At 42.2% G+C, this 25,857-nt stretch overlaps 1 protein-coding gene across 1 annotated transcript; it reads left to right on the top strand.

The window, feature by feature from the left end:
* Positions 1 to 25,785, top strand: LOC113069971 (zinc metalloproteinase-disintegrin-like batroxstatin-3). The gene is made up of 22 exons (XM_026243115.1): positions 1 to 151; positions 4,036 to 4,124; positions 4,203 to 4,276; positions 4,489 to 4,567; positions 4,687 to 4,763; positions 5,126 to 5,321; positions 5,640 to 5,702; positions 6,104 to 6,175; positions 7,084 to 7,253; positions 14,427 to 14,508; positions 21,442 to 21,572; positions 21,717 to 21,894; positions 22,064 to 22,153; positions 22,568 to 22,763; positions 22,868 to 22,970; positions 23,083 to 23,239; positions 23,411 to 23,491; positions 23,596 to 23,686; positions 23,784 to 23,892; positions 23,975 to 24,056; positions 24,155 to 24,244; positions 24,930 to 25,785. Exons 1-22 carry the CDS (start codon positions 91 to 93, stop codon positions 24,957 to 24,959), a joined length of 2,301 nt encoding a protein of 766 aa, XP_026098900.1. The 5' UTR covers positions 1 to 90; the 3' UTR covers positions 24,960 to 25,785.
* The last annotated feature ends 72 nt before the right edge of the window (positions 25,786 to 25,857 follow it).

The raw sequence follows: 25,857 nt of genomic DNA on the forward strand, positions 1-25,857 counted from the left end.
TGCAGATGTAGAGCCAAAACAACACTTCAGCTGAACTATAAAACGTTGCTCAGCCAGACGGTCCTGTTTCAGTTGTTCTGTACACTGACAATGGCCAAAAGACATCTGATGTTGTGGATCTTCGCTCTGTGTGTTTCACTCAATCCCTCAGGTAAGATACTGGATACACTAGTGCCTCTGCTTCACAACGACTGTTTAACTTATCTCTGCACTGCTGTGGACTTTAATACTACACCGGCTGCACTGCAAGAGTTCACGTAATGATGGGTGTCTGATTTTAGAATAAAAGTATGAGATATTTTTATTTGTACAGATCCTAGATTTACTAAGGGTCAGGGAAAATTTACAACAAATGTACTGTTTGTATTATTTTATTGTATTATATGTTGAATAATGTTTTATATAATTTCAAATCATAATTTGTATGAAACCAATGGTAACAGATTAGGTTGTAGTGTATTAAATGTAAATGTATCAAAATATGACTGTAAATAAATTTTGGTCAATAGCATTGTGCATATTATATTATTTGATTTTCGGACTATAAGTTGCACCTTAGTATAAGTCGCATCAGTCCAAAAATACATCATGACGAGGAAAAAAACATATATAAGTCGCACTGGACTATAAGGCTGCATTTACACAGGTCTTGATGCCCAAAGCCGATTTTCTGACTATATCCGATTTTTTTGACGACCTGCTTACATCATCTTTTAAAAGTGTCCCATATCCGATTTTTGCATTTACACTATACACTACTGAAACTACCAAACGTAGACGTTCTGACCCGGAAAAAGAAGTAAAACAGCACAAAATACAATGGATGCAGATGTAAATAAAATTATACAGTAGGGCTGCACGATATTGGGAACAAAATGACATTGCAATATTTTATTTTTCTACGATATATATTGCGATATGAAATCTAATCAAACTTTTTCTTACAAACAAAAATGGGGAGAGCAGATTTACATTCTCATTTTAAATGATTATGACACCATCTTGTCAATTGATTAATATGCGCGAGGGAGAGAGAGCAGGACCGCACTCGTGTTGTTTGAAGACTGTGAGCGTGCAGCCGGGGCTCACTCTCTCTCTCTCTCTCTCTCTCTCTCTCTCTCGCTGTCTCTCACGCGCACTATCTCTCTATCTCTCTCGCGCTCTCTCGCTCGCACTCTCTCTCTCGCTGACCTGTCAAAACTTTTTTGAGCTGTGCGATTAATCCGCGATTTACATTCGTCAAGGGCTGGGGAGCAGAAAAAAAAAATCAGCAAAACATTGGTCTCGTATGGCGGAGGAAAAAAAAGGAGAGCCCTTTATTTCTGTAACAACCCTGCATTTTTGCCCCATCTCTTCGCCCCAAAGACTGAAAAGACATGAAACCTCGGCATTGCTCCACTATGTGTATCCTTCGTCCTCCATCACGCCTATAATAAGTCATGTGATCTCAGTTGGCGGTGTCGACCTGAGTTGACGTCACTTTTTTAATGACGTACGGCTCGCATTTACTGGGGATTTAATATCCGATTTGTCTGCTTACATGGCACACGCAAAGGCACGTATCAGATTCATATCCGATTTATTACCACATATGAAGGAGGCCTGAATCCGATCTGAGAACATTGGAATCCATGCAGTTTTTTCCTGCTTACACGTACACCGGTCATATCCGATCTGTGCCACATGAGAGCAAAAAATCGGATTTGGGTCACTTGAACCATGCAGTGTAAATGGGGCCTAAGTCACATTTATTTAGAACCAAACAAAAAGAGAAAACATTACCTTCTACAGCCGCGAGAGGGTGCTCTACGTCTTCAGTAGTAGACTACAAGAACACTGAGCAGAATTAGAGCGCCCTCTAGCGGCTGGAGACAGTAATGTTTTCTCTTAGTTCATTTCTCTCGTTTCATGTCAAATTAATTTTGATAAATAATTCGCACCTGACTATAAGTCGCAGGACCAGCCAAATCAGAAAAAAAGTGAGACTTATAGTCCGGAAAAAAAGGGATGCACCACACTTTTAGAGAAAAAAAATAAGGTACAAAAGCGGTCACTGAGGTAGTATCTTTTTATTTTATTTTTTATTTTTTTACCTGTTAACTGTCACCTGCCCCCTCGGTGGGCCCCTACGTTTACTTCACTATATTACAATTAAATCCTAATCTAATCATGACCAACTATATATCGTTGGAAAGGTCTAAGAGTCCTAAATAGATATTTTACCAATCTTTTCTGTAAAAAAAATTATGTAGGAAAAGTAATAGATTAATTTATGGCAAGAGTGCACCTCAAAAACCTACATCATAACGGGAGTTCTGACCTTTGTCAAAAAAAGTCTTCTTTGTTGCCTTTTTCTCTATCACACTTTAGAAATCACCAGAAATTATATATCACTTGAAAACTTGAAATCTTAAAAATTAATCCTTTGAAACCTTTCAAACATTGCATTACCATGAAAATTTTACATTAAAATCACGTTACAGAATGGTTTCAGTCATGAATGATAAAATTTTTCGTTGGATTATGCACTTTCAAGTCTATGTTCAAAAAGGTGAGTGACAGTTAACAGGTTAAGTACACCTTTGTAAAGGTTTTTAAAGGTATACACATTAGTACCTAAAATTTACATATTAGTTTGGTCCATGATTGTTTCCCTTTGAAAAGATATCGCCCCATTTACAGCTTTTATTTGGGGGTGGAGGGGGCGTTAAAGGCAGGGTAGGTAAAAAATATATAAAAAACTTTTTTTCCAAATTTGTTTAAACTTTATTTATATATCAATACATAATTAAAATGTAAGTACTCTGAAAAAGAACGTTTAAAAATCGAGTGTCTGTAGACCTCTCACGACTGTTTTAAAGACAGCTCATTATTTCCATTCACTCCACCCCCTCCCTTCTGGGCTCCTTCCAAAGCCACGCTATAGCTATCATCTTGAGCTAGGCCTATAGATTATTTATCGTCTCTACTACGGCTCGCTAAGTAATGTTATGTTAGCTATATTATGCAGCTACGTGTGCTAATGACACATGCTTCATGAAAAAATAAACAAAAAAATATGTATGATCAAAATACAAAAATAAAGATTTACCTGTCCAGCAGAAATAAAGCCATCAAGGAGTCACTTTTCAGCCCCTTGAGTTCCCTCAGTTCTCGCATCGCTGGAAAGCCACGCCGATATTAACTCACGTTTTATTTCTTTGTTTATCCAAAGACTTTTTGTTCATTGCCTTTTCTTGTACTGTTACTGTCTTCCTTTTTTTTGCCTGGTTTGCCTTCACTAACTGCATAGGCCGGTACTGTGAATTTTGCTTGCTGTTTCTCTACAATTGTTTTGGTATTCCTAGGATCCGTGCCTCTTGAATTCCTCAAATCAAACGTACGCGCGCAAGTGGGCAGGTCATGTGTGGCAAAAGTGTGGTTGCCATGGTTGCGAGAGAGTGACAGTCGCCTAAGCCAATCCTATGTTTCGTCCCGAATGGAAATAATGAGCTGTGTTTAATACAGATTAAACGGTCTAGAGTCACTCGATTTTTATACTCTTTTTATCAGAGTACTTACATTTTAATTATGCATTGATATATATATATAGAAAGTTTAAACGAATTTGGAAGAAAGTTGTTTATAAATGTTTTACCTACCCTGCCTTTAAGATTAGACAATCAGGTAACGGTTTAAAATGAGGGGGTGCATAATCTGCCAGGGGTGCAGAATTCCCCATAACAACGCAAGTTAAAACAATTCACTAAAATTTTGTACCTATTAGATTTCTTAACGTTTACACCTACCCCAAACCTAAACCTACCCCTTACAATGATGCAAATACAGTAATTGTTGTTCAGCATGACAAAACCAGTAAAAAACTAAAATAAATCCAGCATTTGGGTAAAAAAAAAAAAAAAAACTAACAAAGAAACTAACATAACTAAAGACTATATTAAAAAAAATTATAATAATCATTACTGTATTTCTGTACTTTCTGACTAATCTGTGCTTCAGTGTGTGTAATTCCCTCTGTTTGTCAATCTGCTATAGTTGGTCACATTCCTGAACTAGATGGAAAAAAGGTTTATGAGATTGTTCGACCAGTCAGATTACATTCCCTACAAAAAAGAGATTTAAAGGTCAGTTCTCGTCTACCTACCACTAAATGTCATTTGTAAATATTTTCATCAAACAATAAATAATTTATTTCCTTGCAGTCAAGACCTGACACAGTGAAATACGCTATGAAACTAGGAGGTCGAGACATTAAAATGCATCTCCAGAAAAATGAGTAAGCTTGTCTGTCAGTTACTCCTTTGTCATCATTTTGTGTGTGCGTGTGGGTATCTCGGGATACGTAAAATCTGCATGTTGCAATTTTGTAAAGTTCCTCATAGACAAACATCTGTTCGTATTAAAACTGCAGTTCCCACAGTACGCATTTTGATTTGTCAGTTTGTCCCTTTTTTGTGACTGATCTGAGAAATGTGTGTTGATCAACAGTGGCATGCTGACTAAAGACTATAGCGAAACTTACTACACAAAAGATGGGATGCTTGTCACAACTTCACCTAAGGATCTGGTGTGCTACAACTAGTATTACTAACATATGACATATATAACATACATGTTACAAGCTAATCAACTATAAATTATTATTGTGTAGTGATCCATAAAGTGAAATACCCTTTTCTTCCACAGGATTTATGCTATTATCATGGGAAAATAGTCAATGACAGTAAATCGTCGGTTAGCATGAGCACCTGTGATGGTTTACGGTAGGGAAACACAATTTTTAAAGAGGTTTCTTTTGAACTTTTTCACAATGCATATATAACATATACACATAACATATTATCCCCCCCCCCAAACACACACACAATCTCTACTGCTGTTTTTACACTAACTATTGCTGCATACTGCAATGCAAGTTTGTTGCCTAAAGTGTGTTCTACACTTTCATGCAATTAAAGGAAGCTACAGTGTGACTTGTGATTTCTACTTAGATAAATGAGATACATAAATTACACATGGTTTTCCAATCACCCTTGATCTCATGCCAGGTGCCTTTATTTCTTTGCAACCAGGCCGAAAGACCCTACAAATGACATTGTGCCTATTACGTGAAATGTCTTCACAGAGGCTATTTCCAAACAGAGGAGCAGAGATTTCTGATTGAGCCGTTGTCTGAGGATGGTGATGGTGACCATGCTGTCTTTAAGTATGAAGATGTAAATGAAGAGACGCCTAGGATGTGTGGAGTCAACACCACTAGCTGGGACGAGAGTGAGAAAAGTGCTCCTCCACGCATTGTCAAAAGTCGTTCTCGTTCCTCAGTAAGACTGTCTATTCATTTTAAGTTAGCATTAAAAAAAAAACAGCAAATCACAATATTGTTAAGAATTAAGCATATTCTGGCTTGGTTGTCTTAAAGTCTTATGTGCTGTTCTGCAATGTCACGACAACCATCACAATAAATTGCAGAAGTCCAAATTGCAAAAAAAAAAAAACCACACAAAAAACATGTCCCTGATTAACCTTATCCTGTACGTTGTAATGTAGGCTAGATAATATTGATTTCAAAATGATTTCACTGAAGAATTATTCTATTGGCAGTTCTGTAATTTCAGCCTATTTCTTTTTGTCTTGATCAGGGGCCAACTTTTTTCCAGCAACAAAAATACATTGAGTTCTTCGTTGTGGCAGACAACAGTGAAGTATGAGTGAAGTAACAGATCTAAAACATTAATAAAGATAAAGCATAACAGATCTAAGAAATAAATAAAGAGACTTTTTTCATTATATATATATATATATATATATATATATATATATATATATATATATATATATATATATATATATATATATATATATATATATATATATATAGTTGATATCTGATGCTCTAACACTAAACCCTTACTGGGTTAGAGCAATATGTGGGAGTTTGTGCTTATTCAGCATTTCTGTTTTAATAGAATCGAACTGTTCTCAGTAAATTTAAAATCACTGATGCTAACAGATTTCAGAAAGTGTGTCCAAATACCAGTGTGACTAATTAGTGACAAAATGCTTCGATTCATAATTCATTTTTTTTGTTTTGTTTCCCCCTCAGTACAAGAAGTTAGACAGCAGCCATGAGAAGCTGAGAAAGAGAATATTTGAGATCATCAATTACATGAATAATGTGAGTCAATGATGACGTATATTTTATTCAATAGTTCTAGCATGCCGACGTTTATGGATCATACAGGATATTACAACTAGGACCTGTGATTACAAGGATCCTTGAGTGTGTTAATTAATCATATGAATAGATACAGATCTATGCCATCTACAGATCTTCTGTTGAATACTGGTTTAGTACTTTAGTTAAACTATTTATGGTGACCAAATATGTTTTTGTCACACTAGAACAAGAAACACATATACAGTGGAATCCAAAAATCGTAAAACCTGTGATTTAAACTCCATTTAAAAGGTTGATTCAAGAGTGATTTAAAACAAAGGAACTTAATAGCATAAAATGGGTAAAAACATTTAAGATTCTGCATGTCTATATATAGTTTTTTTTTTTTTTTTTTTTTTTTTTTTTGTGACAAGGCCCATGACATCCCTGCTTCCACGAAAGCACACAAGATGCAAATCATCTTGAATAACATTGCTCATATTGTCCCACAAGCTTGTGAGTCAGTTTCAGCCAAAGGGGGAAAATTATAATTGTAAATGGATATACTAATACTAACTGTAATAACCTTTGATGAATAGTGTACTGTAGGTCATTTGTCAGTTGAAAGAAGAATAAGTGTACTAAATGCATAGATTTACTAATTCTGTATTTGAGGAAATTATATATAATTATATATATATATATAATTATTATTAAGCGCTTATATAATTAAGCACTTATTATTATTATTATTATTTCCTCAATATGTATGTATGTGTATATATATATATATATATTTAAAAGGTATTCAATCAGAAAAAAAAAATTGCAAATGGTTTCAGACTTTTGGACACCAATGTACACAATATACAGTAACATACAATACTCATCCTTTTATTTATTTATTTTTGTTTTTTGCTGTGCAGGTATATAAAGAAATCAACACATTTGTAGCTCTAACTGGATTTGAAGTCTGGACAGATAGTGATAAGATAACAGTGTCTTCTGTTGCTAAAGATACCTTGAACGCATTTTCCCATTGGAGCTACAGCGATCTCATCGAAAGACAGAAACATGACACTGCCCATCTCCTCAGGTCAGCTCACATGTGGGGAAAAAATGACAAACCCAATTCCAAAAAAGTTGGCAAGCTATACAAATTGTGAATAAAAAAATGCAATGATGTGGAAGTTTCAAATTTCAATATTTTATTCAGAATACAACATAGATGACATATCAAATGTTTAAACTGAGAAAATATATAATTTTAAGGGAAAAATAAGTTGATTTTAAATTTCATGGCATCAACACGTATCAAAAAAGTTGGGACAAGGCCATGTTTATCACTGTGTGGTGTCCCCTCTTCTTTTTATAACAGTCTGCAAACGTCTGAGGACTGAGGAGACAAGTTGCTCAAGTTTAGGAATAGGAATGTTGTCCCATTCTTGTCTAATACAGGCTTCTAGTTGCTCAACTGACTTAGGTCTTCTTTGTCACATCTTCCTCTTTATGATGTGCCAAATGTTTTCTATAGTTGAAAGATCTGGACTGCAGGCTGTCCATTTCAGTACCCGGATCCTTCTTCTACGCAGCCATGATGTTGTAATTGATGCAGTATGTGGTCTGGCATTGTCAGGTTGGAAAATGCAAGATCTTCCCTGAAAGACGACGTCTGGATGTTGTTCTAGAACTTGGATATACCTTTCAGCATTGATGGTGCCTTTCCAGATGTGTAAGCTGCCCATGCTACACTCACTCATGCAACCCCTTACCATCAGAGATGCAGGCTTCTGAACTGAGCGCTGATTACAACTTGGGTTGTCCTTGTCCTCTTTAGTCCGGATGACATGGCGTCCCAGTTTTCCAAAAATAACTTCAAATTTGTATTTGTCTGACCACAGAACAGTTTTCCACTTTGCCACAGTCCATGTTAAATGTGCCTTGGCCCAGATAAAAAGCCTGCACATCCTGTTTAGATATGGCTTCTTTTTTGACCCATAGAGTTTTAGCTGGAAACGGCGAATGGCACGGTGGATTGTGTTCACTGACAATGTTTTCTGGAAGTATTCCTGAGCCCATGTTGTGATTTCCATTACAGTAGCATTCCTGTATGTGATGCAGTGCCATCTAAGGGCCCGAAGATAACGGCATCCAGTATAGTTTTCCGGCCTTGACCCTTACGTACAGAGATTGTTCCAGATTCTCTGAATGTTTGGATGATATTATGCACTGTAGATGATGACACCTTCAAACTCTTTGCAATTTTTCTCTGAGTAACTCCTTTCTGATATTTCTCCAATATTTTTCGCCGCAGAATTGGGGGAATTGGTGATCCTCTGCCAATCTTGACTTCTGAGAGACACTGCCACTCTGAGATGCTCTTTTTATACTCAAATTATGTTGCCAATTGACCTAATAATGTCAGGAGAAATGGGCAGGATTCAGATGCGGGTTTACGCAAGGCTTTATTTAAAGCAGAGGAGGCAGATCAGATGAGTCACGTTCACAGGATTACTCGTAGTGACTGGAAGAATAGTCGAAGCAGATGAATCAAACCGATGAGTAACGTTCCACAGTTATTTGTACGACCACTGAGACCGGAGGGATGACACTGAAGCTTCCAAGAGCTCTGCACTGGGGAACAGGGGGCAGAGAAAACAGCTAAACACACTGGAGCCTGAGGACAAGACACGACAAAGGTGAGTGCTAAGAACAGCTAGAAGATCCGAGCTATTGAAACGAGTAACAACAGTCTGACAATAGGCAGAGAAACACAGGGAATGATAAAGGTGTAAAATTAGAAGAACATAGAAAACAGGTGGCGAGCAATTAAGGTTCATAACACAGAAACAAGGAGGGCGGGGAAAACTCAAACAGGTAGACACGGTGAGCTGACAAGTGATAAACACACACACACACACACACACACACACACCAAAAAGGCAGGTGATTAGCCCCGAGACCCGACAGTACCCCCCCTCCCAGGAGCGTCACCTGACGCTCTAGGAAGGGCCCTACCTCGATGTCGCCGGAAGTCCTCAATCAACGAGCGGTCCAGAATGTCCCGGGACGGCACCCAGCACCTCTCCTCTGGGCCATACCCCTCCCAGTCCACAAGATACTGAAACCCCCTGCCGCGGCGCCGCTCATCGAGTAATCTCTTAACCGTATAGGTGGGAGATCCATCCACAAGACGAGGGGGCGGGGGGGTGGGCCGACTACAAGCAGGATTAAGGGGGGAAGAGAACACCGGCTTGACCCTGGAAACATGAAATACCGGGTGAACCCGACCAAAAGTTGGAGGGAGCTTGAGCCTGATCGCCACCGGACTAACCACCTTGGTGATGCGGAATGGCCCAATGAATCTGGGTGCCAGCTTACGAGAAGGCGCCCGGAGAGGCAGATCCTTGGTAGAAAGCCAAACCCGCTGACCACACACATAGGCAGGAGGAGAGGATCGGCGACGATCAGCTGCAGTCTTGGTTCGGCCAGAGGTTTGGATCAGAATCCTCCTGGCTTTCTCCCAGGTGCGACGGCAGCGCTGGACGAAAGCCAGGGCGGATGGAACCGCTGCGTCGGGTTCCTGTGAGGGGAACAAAGGTGGGTTATAACCAACAGAACACTCAAAAGGGGACATACCTGACGCGGCCACCGGAAGTGTGTTATGAGCGTATTCTGCCCATGAGAGCTGCTGGCACCAGGAACTCGGATTGTTGGATGCTAGACAGCGGAGCATTCTTCCTAGATCCTGGTTGGCCCGCTCACACTGCCCATTGGTCTGAGGATGAAACCCTGAAGACAGACTTGCGGAGGCCCCAATCTGTCTACAAAATTCCCTCCAGAACCGGGAGACGAACTGGGGACCCCTATCAGAAACCACATCCACCGGAAATCCATGGAGACGGAAGACGTGGTCCACCACCAGTTGGGCGGTCTCCCGGGCGGAGGGCAGCTTGGGCAGGGGGATAAAATGAACAGCTTTGGAAAAGCGATCCACCACCGTGAGAACCACAGTGTTACCCTTCGAGGGAGGAAGCCCAGAGACGAAATCAAGGGCAATGTGTGACCAAGGACGGGAAGGGATAGGGAGAGGGGTTAGCAGACCATCAGGAGGACGATTGACCGTCTTACTTTGGGCACATGTGGGGCAGGCCAACACAAACTGTCTAACATCGGCGGCCATAGTAGGCCACCAGAAACGCTGTCGGATGGCAGACAACGTTCTCCGAATACCTGGATGGCAGACTAACCTGGATGAGTGACCCCACTCAAGGACCTCAGAGCGCAGCGCAGCCGGCACCGACAACCTGCCCGCCGGGCACTCTCCTGGCACCTGCACCCCTCGACCGGCCTCCTCAACTCGCTGCTCGATACCCCATGAAAGAGCCCCGACCACCACCCCCTCAGGAAGGATGGCCTCGGCCGCAACCTCCCCCCCTGGAGCATCGAACAGACGAGAGAGGGCATCAGGTTTGGTGTTCTTAGAGCCCGGCCGGTACGAGAGGGTGAAGTTGAACCTGGCAAAGAAGAGCGCCCAACGGGCCTGGCGCGAGCTCAGCCTCTTGGCCGAACGGACGTATTCCAGGTTCTTGTGATCCGTCCAGACCAAGAAGGGCTGCACTGACCCCTCCAACCAGTGACGCCACTCACCCAAGGCCAATCGTACCGCCAACAGTTCTCTATTGCCGATGTCGTAGTTACGTTCTGCAGGGCTGAGACGACGAGAGAAGAATGCACAAGGGTGGAGCTTCCCATCGTGGAGGGAACGCTGAGATAGAACTGCGCCAACCCCGACGTCCGAAGCATCAACCTCCACAACGAATTGGGCCTCAGGATCTGGAACCAACAGAACAGGTGCAGAGACAAAACGGGACTTTAAAATGTCAAAGGCTACCTGCGCCTCCCGGTTCCATCTGAAGGACACCTTGGTGGAGGTTAAGGCTGTGAGCGGTGCAGCGATCTGACCAAAATTTCTGATGAATCGCCGGTAGAAGTTGGCAAAACCCAGGAATCGCTGCAGAGCCTTCCGGGAGTCAGGGACCGGCCACTGGGCGACAGCTTCAATCTTAGCGGGATCTGGCTTGATCCCCTCCGTGGAAATAATGTGGCCAAGGAACGTAACTGACTCAGCGTGGAATTCGCACTTCTCCGCCTTGACAAACAACTGATTTTCTAGTAAGCGCTGGAGAACCCGTCGGACATGCTGGGTGTGTAATTGGAGAGAAGGGGAGAAAATCAAGATATCATCCAAATACACGAAGACAAATTGATTGATCATGTCACCCAACACGCTGTTGACGAGTCCCTGGAAAACGGCTGGAGCATTGGTAAGACCAAACGGAAGAACCAAGTACTCGTAGTGTCCCGAAGGAGTGTTAAACGCCGTCTTCCACTCATCCCCCTCCCGAATGCGCACCAAGTGGTAGGCGTTGCGCAGGTCTAACTTGGTGAAGACGCGAGCTCCCTGTAATAACTCAAAAGCAGAAGACATTAAAGGTAGGGGGTACCTGTTCTTAATAGTAATGTCATTCAAACCTCTGTAATCAATACAGGGGCGCAGGGAGCCGTCCTTCTTCTGAACAAAGAAAAAACCTGCACCAGCGGGAGAGGAGGAATGGCGGATGAGCCCAGCTTGAAGTGACTCACGTATATATTTGTCCATGGCCTCTCTTTCAGGACCCGAAAGGGAATATAAACGACCCTTAGGCGGAGAAGAGCCCGGGAGAAGATCAATGGCACAGTCGTAGGGGCGATGCGGGGGTAGCGAGGTGGCCCGGGCCTTATTGAAGACCGCCCGAAGATCATGGTACTCCGCAGGAACACCGGCCAGGTCCGAGGGATCCTCCTGAGGAAGACAAGATACAGAGACAGGAGGAAAAAAAAAGACTGACTCCAGGCTAACACGGAATTGTTGACCCAGTCAATGTGAGGATTGTGTTTGTGCAGCCATGGGTGTCCCAGAATTAAAGGGGCCTTAGGGGAATCAATAATAAACAACTCGATCAGCTCGCTATGGCTATCAGCAATATGAAGGTTTAACTTGGGGGTGATGTGAGTGATGGTGGTAAGGGGACGGCCAGCTAACGACCATGCTGATACGGGACTAACTAAGGGGATAAGTGGTATTCTCCATCGTTGGGCAGAAGCAGCATCGAGGAAGTTCCCCTCAGCCCCTGAATCCACAAGGGCGAGTCCAGCGTGAGATTGACTCTGGACGGAGAGTTGGAACGGCAGCTGAGTCCGTGCTGCAGGAGAGCTTGCACTAAGAACCGTGCCCACCAGGACGCTCCGCCTCACTGGTGGCCCCTGGCCCTTTAACGGACAGTGAAGAGCGAAGTGACCTCCCCCGCCGCAGTATAGACACGCCCCCGACGACAGACGCTCCTGCTTCTGTTGTGGTGTAAGCCGTAAACGACCCAACTGCATGGGCTCCTCCGAGGGCTGTCGGTCGGCTGAACTGGCTGAAGAGGACTCTAGGTGGCGCCACGGGGCGGGAGTTTGCCGTTGCTTGCGGCGGCGGCTGAGACGGCCCTCAATACGGAGCGCGAGATTAATGAGGTTATCCAATTCCTGCGGGAGCTCTATGGCCGCGAGTTCGTATGAAATGGCGAAATCCAACCCCTCAAGAAAGCGGGCGCGCAGCGCGCTCTCATTCCACCCACAGGCCGCCGCTAAAGTCTGGAACTGGATGGCGTAGTCCGTGACAGAGCTCCTCCCCTGAGTCAGACGCGATAACTGGGCCGCCGCCTCGTCTCCCTGAGCTGAGCGATCAAATAGTTTTGCCATCTCATGACTGAAGTCCGCGAAGGTTGCACAACAGGAAGCCCGCGATCTCCATACGGCAATCCCCCATTCGCGGGCACGGCCCGAAAGAAGTGTAAGTACGTACGCAACTTTGGCCTCTTCTTTTGCGTAACGCCGGGGCTGCAGAGCGAACACCAGCGAGCATTGGGAGAGGAACGCTTGACAGGCGTTAGGATCGCCATCATAGACCGGCGGATTGTTGGCATGAGGTTCGGGCTCGTGGAACATACCGGTGTGAAGAACGGATCCGCTCGTTGCCTCTCGCCGAAGACAGTCCACCCGTGCGATGAGCTCGGAGACCCGGGCAGTGAGAGTGTCCACTTTCCGCGCGGTGGTGCCGAGCTGGGTGGCATGCTGTCCCAACAAAACTCCCTGCTGAACGAGAGCCGAGCGGAGCGGATCAGATCCCGCTGAATCCATGATCTGGTCAGACTGTTATGTCAGGAGAAATGGGCAGGATTCAGATGCGGGTTTACGCAAGGCTTTATTTAAAGCAGAGGAGGCAGATCAGATGAGTCACGTTCACAGGATTACTCGTAGTGACTGGAAGAATAGTCGAAGCAGATGAATCAAACCGATGAGTAACGTTCCACAGTTATTTGTACGACCACTGAGACCGGAGGGATGACACTGAAGCTTCCAAGAGCTCTGCACTGGGGAACAGGGGGCAGAGAAAACAGCTAAACACACTGGAGCCTGAGGACAAGACACGACAAAGGTGAGTGCTAAGAACAGCTAGAAGATCCGAGCTATTGAAACGAGTAACAACAGTCTGACAATAGGCAGAGAAACACAGGGAATGATAAAGGTGTAAAATTAGAAGAACATAGAAAACAGGTGGCGAGCAATTAAGGTTCATAACACAGAAACAAGGAGGGCGGGGAAAACTCAAACAGGTAGACACGGTGAGCTGACAAGTGATAAACACACACACACACACACACACACACACACCAAAAAGGCAGGTGATTAGCCCCGAGACCCGACAAATAAGTTTCAAATTGATCCTCCAGCTGTTTCTTATTTGAACTTTTTTTTTTTTTTTTTTTTTTTAGCTTTTCCGGCCTCTTATTGCTACTTGTCCCAACTTTTTTGGAATGTCTAGCTCTCACGAAATTCAAAATGACCCAATATTTGGCATGACATTTCAAAATGTCTCACGTTTAGCATTTGATATGATATCTATATTCTATTGTGAATAAAATATAAGTTTATGTGATCTGTAAATTATTCCATTCCTTTTTTACTCACAAGTTTGTACAGTGCCCCAACTTTTTTGGAATCGGGTTTTGTATATAGTATATAATCAATACTTTGTCTGCTCCAAGTTGCGTTATTTTGTGTTCTGCTTTGAAATGGTTAAGGAACTGAAACAGGAAGGAGACAGACTTTAACCACTAACTGAATGTAATCGCGCAGGTTTTGTTGAATTTGGATTAAACATTGATTTTTGTCATTCTCTCAGTGCAATTGACTTTGATGGATCAACTGTAGGTCTGGCTAACATTGGAGACATGTGTTTTGGTCTTTCAACAGGGATTGTGCAGGTACTAATATTCTCTCATAAAAAGTCTCAAACATATTTGACCAAAAATATGTAATGAAACTAACATGAATGAAAATAAATGATCTAATATGATCACAATAAAGCATTGTGATATATGTAGAAAGCTAGTATGGGCATGGTTTAGGGGTGTTTTATTAATTCATTCATCCACTGCAGTAAAATTACGAACAAATACATTAGCATGTTTTTGCAAAAAACCTTGAAGAGAATAATTTCACAATAATGGATGAAGAGGAAATATTTTCCATTACAGCATACGATGATTCACCATGGTCTTGACTGTGGTGTTTTGCTTATTGTTGCAATGCCTTTATTCCGCCCTTAGTCACAATGTGAAGGCTGAGGTTCCTTTTTCACAGATGTTTAATGCACACATCGATATAGATGCCAAACATAGACAGCAACATCAACATTTAAAAAAATACCATAGCAAAAACAACTAGATTAATATAAATGTAAAATATCAAAGTGTTAAAGACAAGTAAACAGTAAGTAATAAGATAGGAACAAACAAATCAATTAGTAATATCATAAATAAATACTGAACAACTGAACAAAATTTAAGGTACATAAACTAATACAAAGTTTTAAAACACTGCATAGTTTTCTGTTTATAAATAAAATACAGATTAACCAATTAAAGTTATTAAATATTGAGTCAAGGTCAGTGAATGATTTTCTTTTGTTCTTTGATTAACATTAATGACAGGCAGCGCGTTTATTAGGCTAGGGCTCGGTGCACAAAATGGCCCCGGTGAGCTTCTGCGATGCGAGTGTGTGCATACCTACTTCCGGTCTTGCGATGCTGCATTTACTGTAAGGGAAACTTACATACGAAACTTGGCTAGATGTATATAATTCATATTTTTTAAATTTAACAGCGAATAGTGGTATATCAAAGACAAGGGGAAACATCCTCCCTACATTTTTGCGTACCTCCGTGTGGAAATTCATCAAGATACAACGCAGAGATTGCTTTATTTTTCTTTTGATTATACAATCAGCGTCAGCGTCAGGTTAATCAGTCCACAGGGATTTCTTCTTTCAAACACAAACCACTCAAATATGTTTGATACTTTACATTTTTGAAGAGCTGATTTTGTTCTGACTGTTCTGACAAACACAGAGATTTCTGATAAAAGCTTGTTTTATTAACTTTATTTGATAACATATATTTTATAACTGTAACTGTACAATTAAACTTAATGTAATTATAGTAGGTTTGCATTAATTAAAAGATCGCTGTTTGCATTCATGTGTTTTTATCAATGTTTATTTGTTTTGTGAAAGATCTGCAGCATGAATCATCTGTCTATGAACAGTGCATGTATATTGTTATTCTTTTGCAATAATTATCAGATAAAACAGATATTAAAATTAGTCATGTATTACTTTACTGTGTAAAATAATAAAATATGTTGTGAAAATGATGAAACAAACTGATGTGTGCACAATTGAGAAATGGATACTTATGAAGATAATTCACAGCCCACGAGGTAAATTTGATGTAATACAAAGATTTTCGAGAAATTAGTTATTTGTACATTTACATAATTGGTAAGATAAAAATACATTTTGTAGCTGTGTATACACACAATGAGTTCAACTTTCATTTTGTGAACAGTATCATTCACCGGACCCAAACATGTTTCAAATGAACTGGCTCAGTTAACATTTACAGTAGCAGTGTATATCTTATTTGCATTTGAAGTGATATTTTTAATCCTATATATAGAAGGTAATATTTGGATTTCTCCGGTTCCCTCTCGAGAACGGCTGCATTCCAGGATGAACTCGTCCGAATTCTCACTAAGGCCGTGAGTGGTCTAGGCTTAGAGTGGGAATCCCCCGACGAACCAGCTGAGAGCACTCACACTGGTGGGTCGGAAATTTCACAAAAGTCGAGGGAGCGGAAGCCCGTGGATATGCATTCTGCCCGTCAATGAATCCATCGCTGCGCACCTCTGTCCCTCCTCTGCTTCTCTGAAGACAGGTGCTACGCTACCGTCAAGGCCCTGCCCTTTGACCGCACATGTCACGGACAAAGCGTAAATGGCCTCGGGAGAAGCAATTTCTGCTCTGCACACAATGGCAGTGCTCCAAGTTTTTCAGGCACAGCTTCTGAAATCCCTGGATGAGGGCAGGGCGGATCCAGAGGCGTTTAAAGATCTACGCGCAGCAACGGATTTCGCGCTCAAAGCCACAAAGAAGACGGCCCAGGCGATCCGGCAGAGCATGGACTACATGGTTGTGCTCCACCGACACCTGTGGCTGACTCTCACTGAGCTGAAGGATGCGGACAGGAGGGCGCTGCTCAACGCTCCTGTATCTCCATCTGGCCTATTTGGAGATGCAGTCGAGGCTATCGCGGATCGTTTCTCAGAGGCACAGAAACACTCTAGAGTGATGAGTCACTTCCTGCAGCACAGCCTTCTGCACGCGGTAGATCCTCATCTGCTTCCAACGGGCCGTCGAAGCGACCCCCGCTGCTGCCACTGCATCAGCACCATGGAGCCGTCTGTTTGCGCCAAAACTCTGTGGCAGAGGACACCAAAGGAAAGGCATCACGGCTTCAAGAAAGGCAGGAACCGTCCCGGGGGAGCTCCTCCGTCGGATCAAAAACCTTGTTCCTGGTGCAGAAGAGGAGAGATATTATAAGATATTCTTACGAAGTCCCCTTGGCGGTTGCAGGCGACTACGAGAATGTCTGTGTTGTGTGTGTTCAAAATGCAATAAAGTCAATAAAGACACCCTCACAAAAAGAGCATTTTTCTCCTCCTCCAGTCACAACGGCCTTACAAACAGCGTGAAGCCATCAATAGAATCGGGCTCGCATCTTCCCCGTGTATCTGGCAAGGCTCATGCCCCGGTGTCGGACCTCCGCAGCCGCGGCTTGCTCTCGACATCTCGCACACACGCACATGCGTGTCATCCAGTCATTCAACAGGAGGCTCGCGCACCCCGCTGATCGGCAAAGCACGACCCTCCCTAACACACAGCCCTCTCACTCGTCCTGTGAGTTTTCTAAATAAAACCCCGGTACACAGCAGCGTCTTTCAAAATGCAGAGGGCGTGGTCATATCAATGGTTCCGGCTCACAACAAGCTGGTTCTGAGGCAGGAAATCTCCTCGCGAAACACACGATAGAAGTGGTCCCGCCGAGCGAGAGAGAGAGCGGGTTTTACAGCCGGTACTTTGTCATTCCCAAGAAAGGTGGTGGTCTCCGTCCAATATTAGACCTGAGACCCATCAACCGTGCGTTGTACAAATGTGCTTTCAAAATGACAATGCTAAAGCAGATACTGGCACAGATTCGACCTGGAGATTGGTTTGTTTCGATGGACCTGAAAGACGCATATTTTCATATCCAGATCGCCCCTCGTCACAGGCGCTTTCTGAGATTTGCGTTCGAAGGCATAGCGTATCAGTTCATGGTGATGCCGTTCGGGCTAGGACTTGCACTTCGTACGTTTATGAAATGTGTGGATGCAGCACTTTCCCCTCTGAGAGCGAGCGGAATGCGTATATTGAACTATTTGAACGATTGGCTGATCTTGGCACATTCAGAAGATGTGCTCAACATCCACAAATGCGCTCTGTTACGTCACCTGGAGAGTTTGGGTCTCTGTGTGGACGTACCAAAAAGTGTGTTATGCCCCAGCCAAACAATCATGTATCTAGGGGTGGAGTTGGGCTCGATAACAATGAGGGCACATCTGAGCCAGGAGCGGGTACAAGATTTAATGTCCGCTCTGAACGCATTCAGACTGGGCCGTCCCGTAGCACTTAAGGAATATCAGAGGCTCTTGGGGTGGATGGCGGCGGCCGCGATGGTCTGTCACCTCGGTCTACTCTATATGCACCCACTCCAGTTATGGCTGAAAACTCAAGTACCGAGAAGGGCGTGGAAATTGGGCCGTGCCCGCATTGTGGTTACTCGCAGGTGCTTAAGTGCGCTTAAACCATGGCAGAACCCCGACTTGTATCAGCGCGGCGTCCAGATGGGTCTGGTCACACGGTAGAAAATGGTCACGACGGACGCGTCGACGACGGGCTGGGGAGTTCACTGCAATGGCTTACCGGCCTCGGACCACTGGACAGAGTCGGAGAGAATGTGGTACATAAATCGCCTTGAGCTGAGAGTGGTTTATTTGGCCCTTCAGAGTTTTAAACTCTGCAAATCAGGGGGCACAACGTCTTGATTCGCACAGACAACATGACGGTGGTATTGTACAAAAACCGCCAGGGCGGAGTAAACTCGAAAGCCCTTTACAGTCAGGCAGCACGCCTTTTGCTGTGGGCCGATCACCATCTGCTCTCCATTCGAGCAGCGCACTTTCTGGGATGCCTGAACAGTGGCGCGGATATGCTTTCAAGGAACGGGACTCCTCATGGAGAATGGAGACTGAACCCTGGGACAGTGAGGCTGATCTGGGAACAGTTTGGGAAAGCGGAGGTTGAACTGTTCGCCATAGAGGAGAACAAGCATTGCCCTCTGTTCTTCTCACTATCACGCTCTCCCCTGGGCGGGGATTCACTTACAATACAGTGCCCGAATGCCCGTCTGTATGCATTCCCCCCACTAAAGATTTTATCACAAGTGCTGCACAAAATCAGAGAGGAGAAGGCGTCAGTGTTATTAGTCGCTCCGTACTGGCCGAACAGGCCTTGGTTTCCCGATCTTCTAGAAATACTAACGGCTCCCCTGTGGCCGATCCCGCTGAGACGAGATCTCCTGTCTCAGGCAAACGGCTCAATATGGCACCCCATAGCTCTCGACAACATTTAGAGCGCAAGTGGTGGCTCTTTCTGCTTTCTCCCCAGAATCGGAGACTTCATTGGAAGACACCCTGAGTCAGGTGTTGTGTCCGGTGAGGGCTTTACGAATCTATATCAACAGCACGGCTGCATTTCGGCAATCCGAGGAGCTGTTTGTATGCTTCGGAGGCAGCACCAGAGGACAGCCTGTCTCTAAACAACAGCTGTCTTGGCATATTCTAGCTGTGGTATGGAATGTCCTATTGGTGTTCGAGCCCATTCGACGAGGGCTGTCGCCTCCTCGTGGGTGTGGACTAAGGGAGTTTCTATCAAAGATATTTGTATGGCGGCTGGATGGTCTTCGCAGAATACCTTCGCCAGATTCTACAACTTGGACATGCAGTCATTTAGCCTCACAGGTCCTATCGGTGAGTACGACCCATGGTTCCTCCTGCAACCACTAGCCGTTTGACGGTGCTGGTGGTTTCGACCAGGTCCTGTAGGAAGAGGTTCAGACTGTAACGCCTCATACGGTCATTCCCTATGTGTGCCTGGCATTTCCTTTCTAATGGTTGTTGCACTGTTTTGCTATACACTTGTATGTGAGTTCACAGGACTGTGTCATATTTGTATAGCGATGGGGCTGCATCTCTCTCAGACATCTGTCGTCAGACATGATTTTTAAGTAACCTGATTGGATCCCCACATGGGAATCTACATCCAATCCCTTCGAGGCATGTCGCAGACTCGTATCTGATTGGCTGGGGATTAATTTAAGTGTATACATGAATTATTTATAGTTGCTCCACCGAGGCTGAGCCTTTTTATTTGCTGTTCCCACGACATTGTTCTATACAGTCCCCAAGGTGATAACTCCATGTCAAGAGACCGTTCTCGAGAGGGAACGTCTCCGGTTACTGTCTTAACCTTGGTTCCCTGAGAGACGGGAACGAGACATGGCGTAGGCTGATTCTGAGGTTATGCTGCCAACACAGCACAATATATAGTGGCGAGGCCCCGCCCCCGTTGCTGGCATTGGCCAGTGAGAGTTGCAACTTCACTGGTGTTTTACAATAGGATTTCAGGTAGGTTAGGAAGGAAGGGAGTCCCCAAGGCGTTAACGCCATGTCTCGTTCCCGTCTCTCAGGGAACCGAGGTTAGGACAGTAACCGGAGACGTTCTCTGCACTGACGTTTAGCACAACCAGAAGTATCTTTCATAGACAGAAAAAGAAAGTTATCTTTGCACACACTCGCAAGACCGGAAATCCAAGATGGCGGAGACATGCAACTAGCCCATTGTCTTATTTGTCTGGCTTTTTCTGTGAATTGGTCGACAAATATGAGATAAATCATTTTCTACAGTGGAAATACACGGAATACTCTGAGAACTGACACAAACCAGGAAGCCACAGCGCGTGAGCGACCGCTGCTATCTGCACAAGCATTTGCGCTTCATGTGCGCTGCACACAAACAGGGCGCAAATTCTTTCTGTTCCTGCACTTAATCTTTTTATTCAAATTGAAATGCGAATGCAGGTATAAGAAGAATCGAAATGCAGGCGTCTTCAAATACCCGGTTCCTCGAAATTTAGAACCGGTTTTCGATCCCAAACCTACTTGTGAGCTAAGAAAAGGGATAATATCTTGAAGTTTCTTGATTGGATGACTTATGATTATAGAGAAAAACACCTTTTGATTTTGCGATGATTAATTACATCGTCCCATCTCTTCGTGCGGATGACAAAACAGGAAGTGACATACAAAAGCACATTGGGTATAAAATAAAATATAATCAAGAAACACTTAGAAAGATTCAATCTTAAATAAACAACACTTGAGTACAGAAATCACAATAATTATGATAAAATAAAACAAAATATAAAATTATACAATTTAACTAATCAAAAGTATATTAAATAAATGAGTGCTGAAGTACACAAGCGCCATCTAGAGGAAATATATCAACTCCCTTTGTGACAGGAAACAGAAACTTCACAACTATGAGGCAGCAATTACAGCCTAGTTCTTTCTGCCAAATCATCTTAATACTTAATCATAATATAGACTAAATAAACATTTAAATTATTATTTTTTTAATCTTTTCTAAGACTGCACCTATAGTATAAGTACTAACTGATTTTTCCAATTCAAAGGATCACAACACTAAGGCTATAGTGGTGGGGGCTACAATGGCCCATGAGATGGGGCACAATCTGGGCATGGGTCATGACAGCAACACATGTGTTTGTTCTGATGAGGCTTGCATTATGACAGCTGCCCTCAGGTACTTAATGCTTATAATTGTTGAACTCGATTAGTTTATTAAAATGTGAAATCTGACATTTCTACTGTAAAGTTTTATTTTTAAGCTTACGGAGAGCCTAAAACAATGGTTCTGAACAAATATCACTGCTCCATGTCTCTCCAGCTATTTCATCCCACACCACTTCAGCAGCTGCAGTACTAATAGCTATGTGAACTACCTGGACACCCAAAACCCAAAATGTCTTCTGAATAGGCCCAAACCAAAAGAACTGATTCAGCCACCTATATGTGGAAATGGATTTTTGGAGATGGGAGAAGAATGTGACTGTGGAACGGTACAGGTAAGCAGACTAGGGTTTACTAATTGTGACAATTCAATGATCTGAAAAAAAGTTTTTTTTTTTTTTCAAGAAATATAAAAGCAAAGACCTTTACTTGGATGTTCATTCATTCATTGCTTGAAGAAGTAGAGCTTTCTATTCTATTATTTCAAAACCTGTTTCTACATAGGAGTGTATAAACCCATGCTGCAATGCAATCACATGCAAGCTGACAGAGGGCTCACAATGTGCAACAGGAGAATGTTGTGAGAATTGTAAGGTAAGATTCGAAGAGTCTGGGGCATTTTAATCAGATCATGAAAGTATCAGATTAACACAGCCACTTTATGATAGCCTACTACTGCATACACTCACACTCATTTTTTCAACATTTTTTAAACCATTAAAGCCCATATATTTGTACAAACTCTTTATAACTGATGAATCCAGGGGTGTTCCCTCTCATGTATATTGATTAGAATAAAATTAAACCTCTGTTTGCACGGGATGAAACGAAATAGTTCAAAATATATCCCCTTAATTCAAAATAATTGTTTTCAAGAATTTGAATGCGATATGTCAACATCTCAAAAAATGTATTTTATCATTTGGTTCCATTCATTTATACTGGAAACTACCAACAAGCTTCTAACCTCTAAAGTATGCAGCCATGTTTTTCATTCCTCCCCATCAGATCATGTCAGCCGCACATGTGTGTCGTCCAAAAAATGATGAATGTGATTTGCCCGAGTCATGTACTGGAAATTCAGCCTGGTGTCCTGAAGATGTCTTTACAGTCAATGGAATCCCTTGTGAGAATGGTAAAGGCTATTGCTACAATGGCCAGTGCCCACAGAAAGAGCAGCAGTGCATTAAAATGTGGGGTGCAAGTGAGTACAATAATATATTGTAGCAACACAATAATAGTGAAAAATAATCTGTATTGAACCCATATGACTTTGCCAATTTTTTCTTTTTATTAAAATAAATAAAGATGCTGTGGTGGCTCAAGAATATTGCTACCAACACAACACAAAATCAGAATCATACGCCCACTGCAAACGTAGCGGCGATAAATATATTGCATGCCATGGAAAGTACGTTTTTTCATCAATCTGTCCATTCATTAATCTCTTCTAATATCATACTGTTTCAGTTACTATTTTTGTCCCAGCTGATCAAACACCAATCTTATCTGTCTGTCTACAGAGATGTGCTGTGTGGAAAACTGTTCTGTTACAATGGCAATGGACATCCCAATTATGGACGGCTGGTACAATTCCTTGAATGTAAAGCCACATTCTATAGCCATCCTGAAAATGATCATGGCCAAGTTGAAACTGGCACCAAATGTGGGGAAGGGATGGTAAGACTGGTCTCTCGATACACGCCAGTTACAGTATACACAAACTTCCTTGTAGTTTAATAACTATATACTCCTTTAATCACCTCTAATGAAAGAAAAATGAAAACATTGTAGGTTTGCAACAGTTGTGACATTCAATTCATTTACGAACGACGTGTTTGTTTTTTTCAGGTTTGTTACCAGAATGAGTGTGTTGACCTAGAGACAGTTTATAAAGCAGCAAACTGCTCAGCCAAGTGCCAAGGCCATGCGGTATGACCCAAAATCTTTGACCATTTCAGGTCCTTCACAAGTTATACGTACATCAGAATTTGTAACTTTATTTTGAAGAATTAATGTAAGTGTATATGTTATAGGTTTGTGACCACAGAATGGAGTGCAGATGTGAGCCTGGATGGCTGCCGCCAGATTGTGAAACACCAACAGCAAGTTATGGATTCTCTAAAGGTAGTACCACAGATATTGCACTCAAAATAGTTTCATATTCTTTTAGTTTTGAGGATCATTAATGTGATTTTTTTTTCTTTTGCCTTTGCATTTCAAGGTGTGAAAACATCCATCACTATGTTTGTCTTTGTCCTGTTTGGGATACTTGTATCTGGACTGGCCATCTCCTTTTACAAGCACAGAAAGAGCGTACCATATTCATTCCGGTAAGAGAATAGGAAACCAACACTTAAACACTTGGGAAAGTCAATAAAACAAGTGTATTTAATACTGCCGTTTTCTCAATAGCCATCCAAGGCGGCAGGAAGTTCATGTAGTCGATATCCCTGACTACAGATTTCACGCGACACCAAATCAGAATCCATCTCCGGTAACTTGTAGTCACATCTGTCTTAATTCCATCATTTAATTTCTTTACCTAGCGAATGGTGAAAGCGTGATCAGGACTTTGTGATCTCTTCATTTTAGGCAATAAGGCCTAAAGGACCTCCTCCACCTCCACCTTCATCAGTCCAGTCCAGAGTTCAACATCATGCACAGCATAATAATGCACAGCAGGTAGCAAAGCTTGCTCTATATAGTGTGTAATGACTGACGTTCACATCTGTATTTAAAGGAATAGCTCAACCCAAAATGAAAATTCTGTCATCATTTACTCACTCTCATGTTGTTTCAAACCAATTATGACTTACCTCTGCAGAATCCAAATATTTAGCACTTGTGCTGCTCTTGTAATATTAAACATCGACTGAAGAAGTGTGATATCTGTGTGTGAATGAAAAAAAAAAAAGACAGAAATATTCTCCTTTTAAAAGTCCTTTTAAGTCATGTCACTCGGCGGCCATCTTTGAATCACCTCTCGGGCATGCAAGTGCAACTACTATCTCTTTGAATTTGGAAACATCAAATTCTCCAAAACTGTTCACTAAGCTTACGATTACATTTCATATTTGAAATGACCTAAGAAATCTAACAACAACTGTGTCATAAATGTTGTTACTTTTGCTCAAATAGCATTATAAAATGCTTATTTTCCAGGCTAGATCAGCCAGTGTGCATGCTCAGGCCTAAGCACATCTCTGATTTCTCTCTGTATTATATTCTGCTATAAAAACTAGGAAGAACTGAATAAATACGGACAGAATTTTGGGTGTAGCTACTATACCTTCACGCTCCCAGTCACTGAGCCTAAGAAGATTTTGATAAAAAGATTCTGACAAGTTTATAATTCTCCCCCTCATAGGTTCTTAGACCACCTCCTCCAAGGGTGTGATGTCTAGCAAGAAGTGGAACCATGCAGCAGACTGGAATGGTCAGTCACTCCAGAACCTGCAGAAGGGTTGCAAGTGTGTTAGAAGACTGAGGCTTAGTAAAATCTTCAAGAATAATCAAATGTCTGTGAAAATAAGCCACATGCTTAGCATAAATATGAGATAGCGATTTCTTCATTGCAATGTCAGCTAAGGTTTTTTTTTAACACACACACAAACACACACACACACACACACACACACGTAAATTGTTGCAATGCACTTTCAAGATATGTCAAACAAAAATGCTTAGAAAATATAATTTTTGTGTTTACCATTTAGTTTTGTATTAATGAAAATGTTGATGTAAATTTACACTGTAAGATATTTCAAGCTGTTTAAACTTAAAAACAAAAGTTCACCTGCTGCCTAAAAAATGTGAGTTACTCTTTGTTCCAACTCAAGAAGTTACATTTGAAAGTTTATTAAACAAATGTTCATTTGTTGGGTCAACTTGATGCTCTGAGTTAAAAAAAAACTTACTATGTTACATTATCAGTTCAAGAAAACTCAATTTGTTATTTTAACTGATAATTTATATGTTATTGAAAATTAAAGTAATACTAGTCTTGACTAGTTTTGTCTGGCTTGTAAGAGTTAATTTAACTAATGTTTGTAAGTTATATGTTGGGGACGAGTGGCGATACACAGAGACTGCAAAATACAAAGAAATCATCGCCATTTTGAGTTAATGCAGCTGCCTGGAGTCCTTACATGGATTCATGTCGAGAAACACAATAGGGAAGGTGAGTTTTTTTTAATTGCAATAAGGAAAGTAGTAGTGGGTGTGAAAAAAAAAAAAAAAAAAACGTAAAAAATCTGTAAAACACTTAAGTAGTTAAAACTGGGTGAAAATACTGC

This window comes from Carassius auratus, unplaced genomic scaffold (genome assembly GCF_003368295.1).
Source record: "Carassius auratus strain Wakin unplaced genomic scaffold, ASM336829v1 scaf_tig00002602, whole genome shotgun sequence".
Lineage (NCBI taxonomy): Eukaryota > Metazoa > Chordata > Actinopteri > Cypriniformes > Cyprinidae > Carassius > Carassius auratus.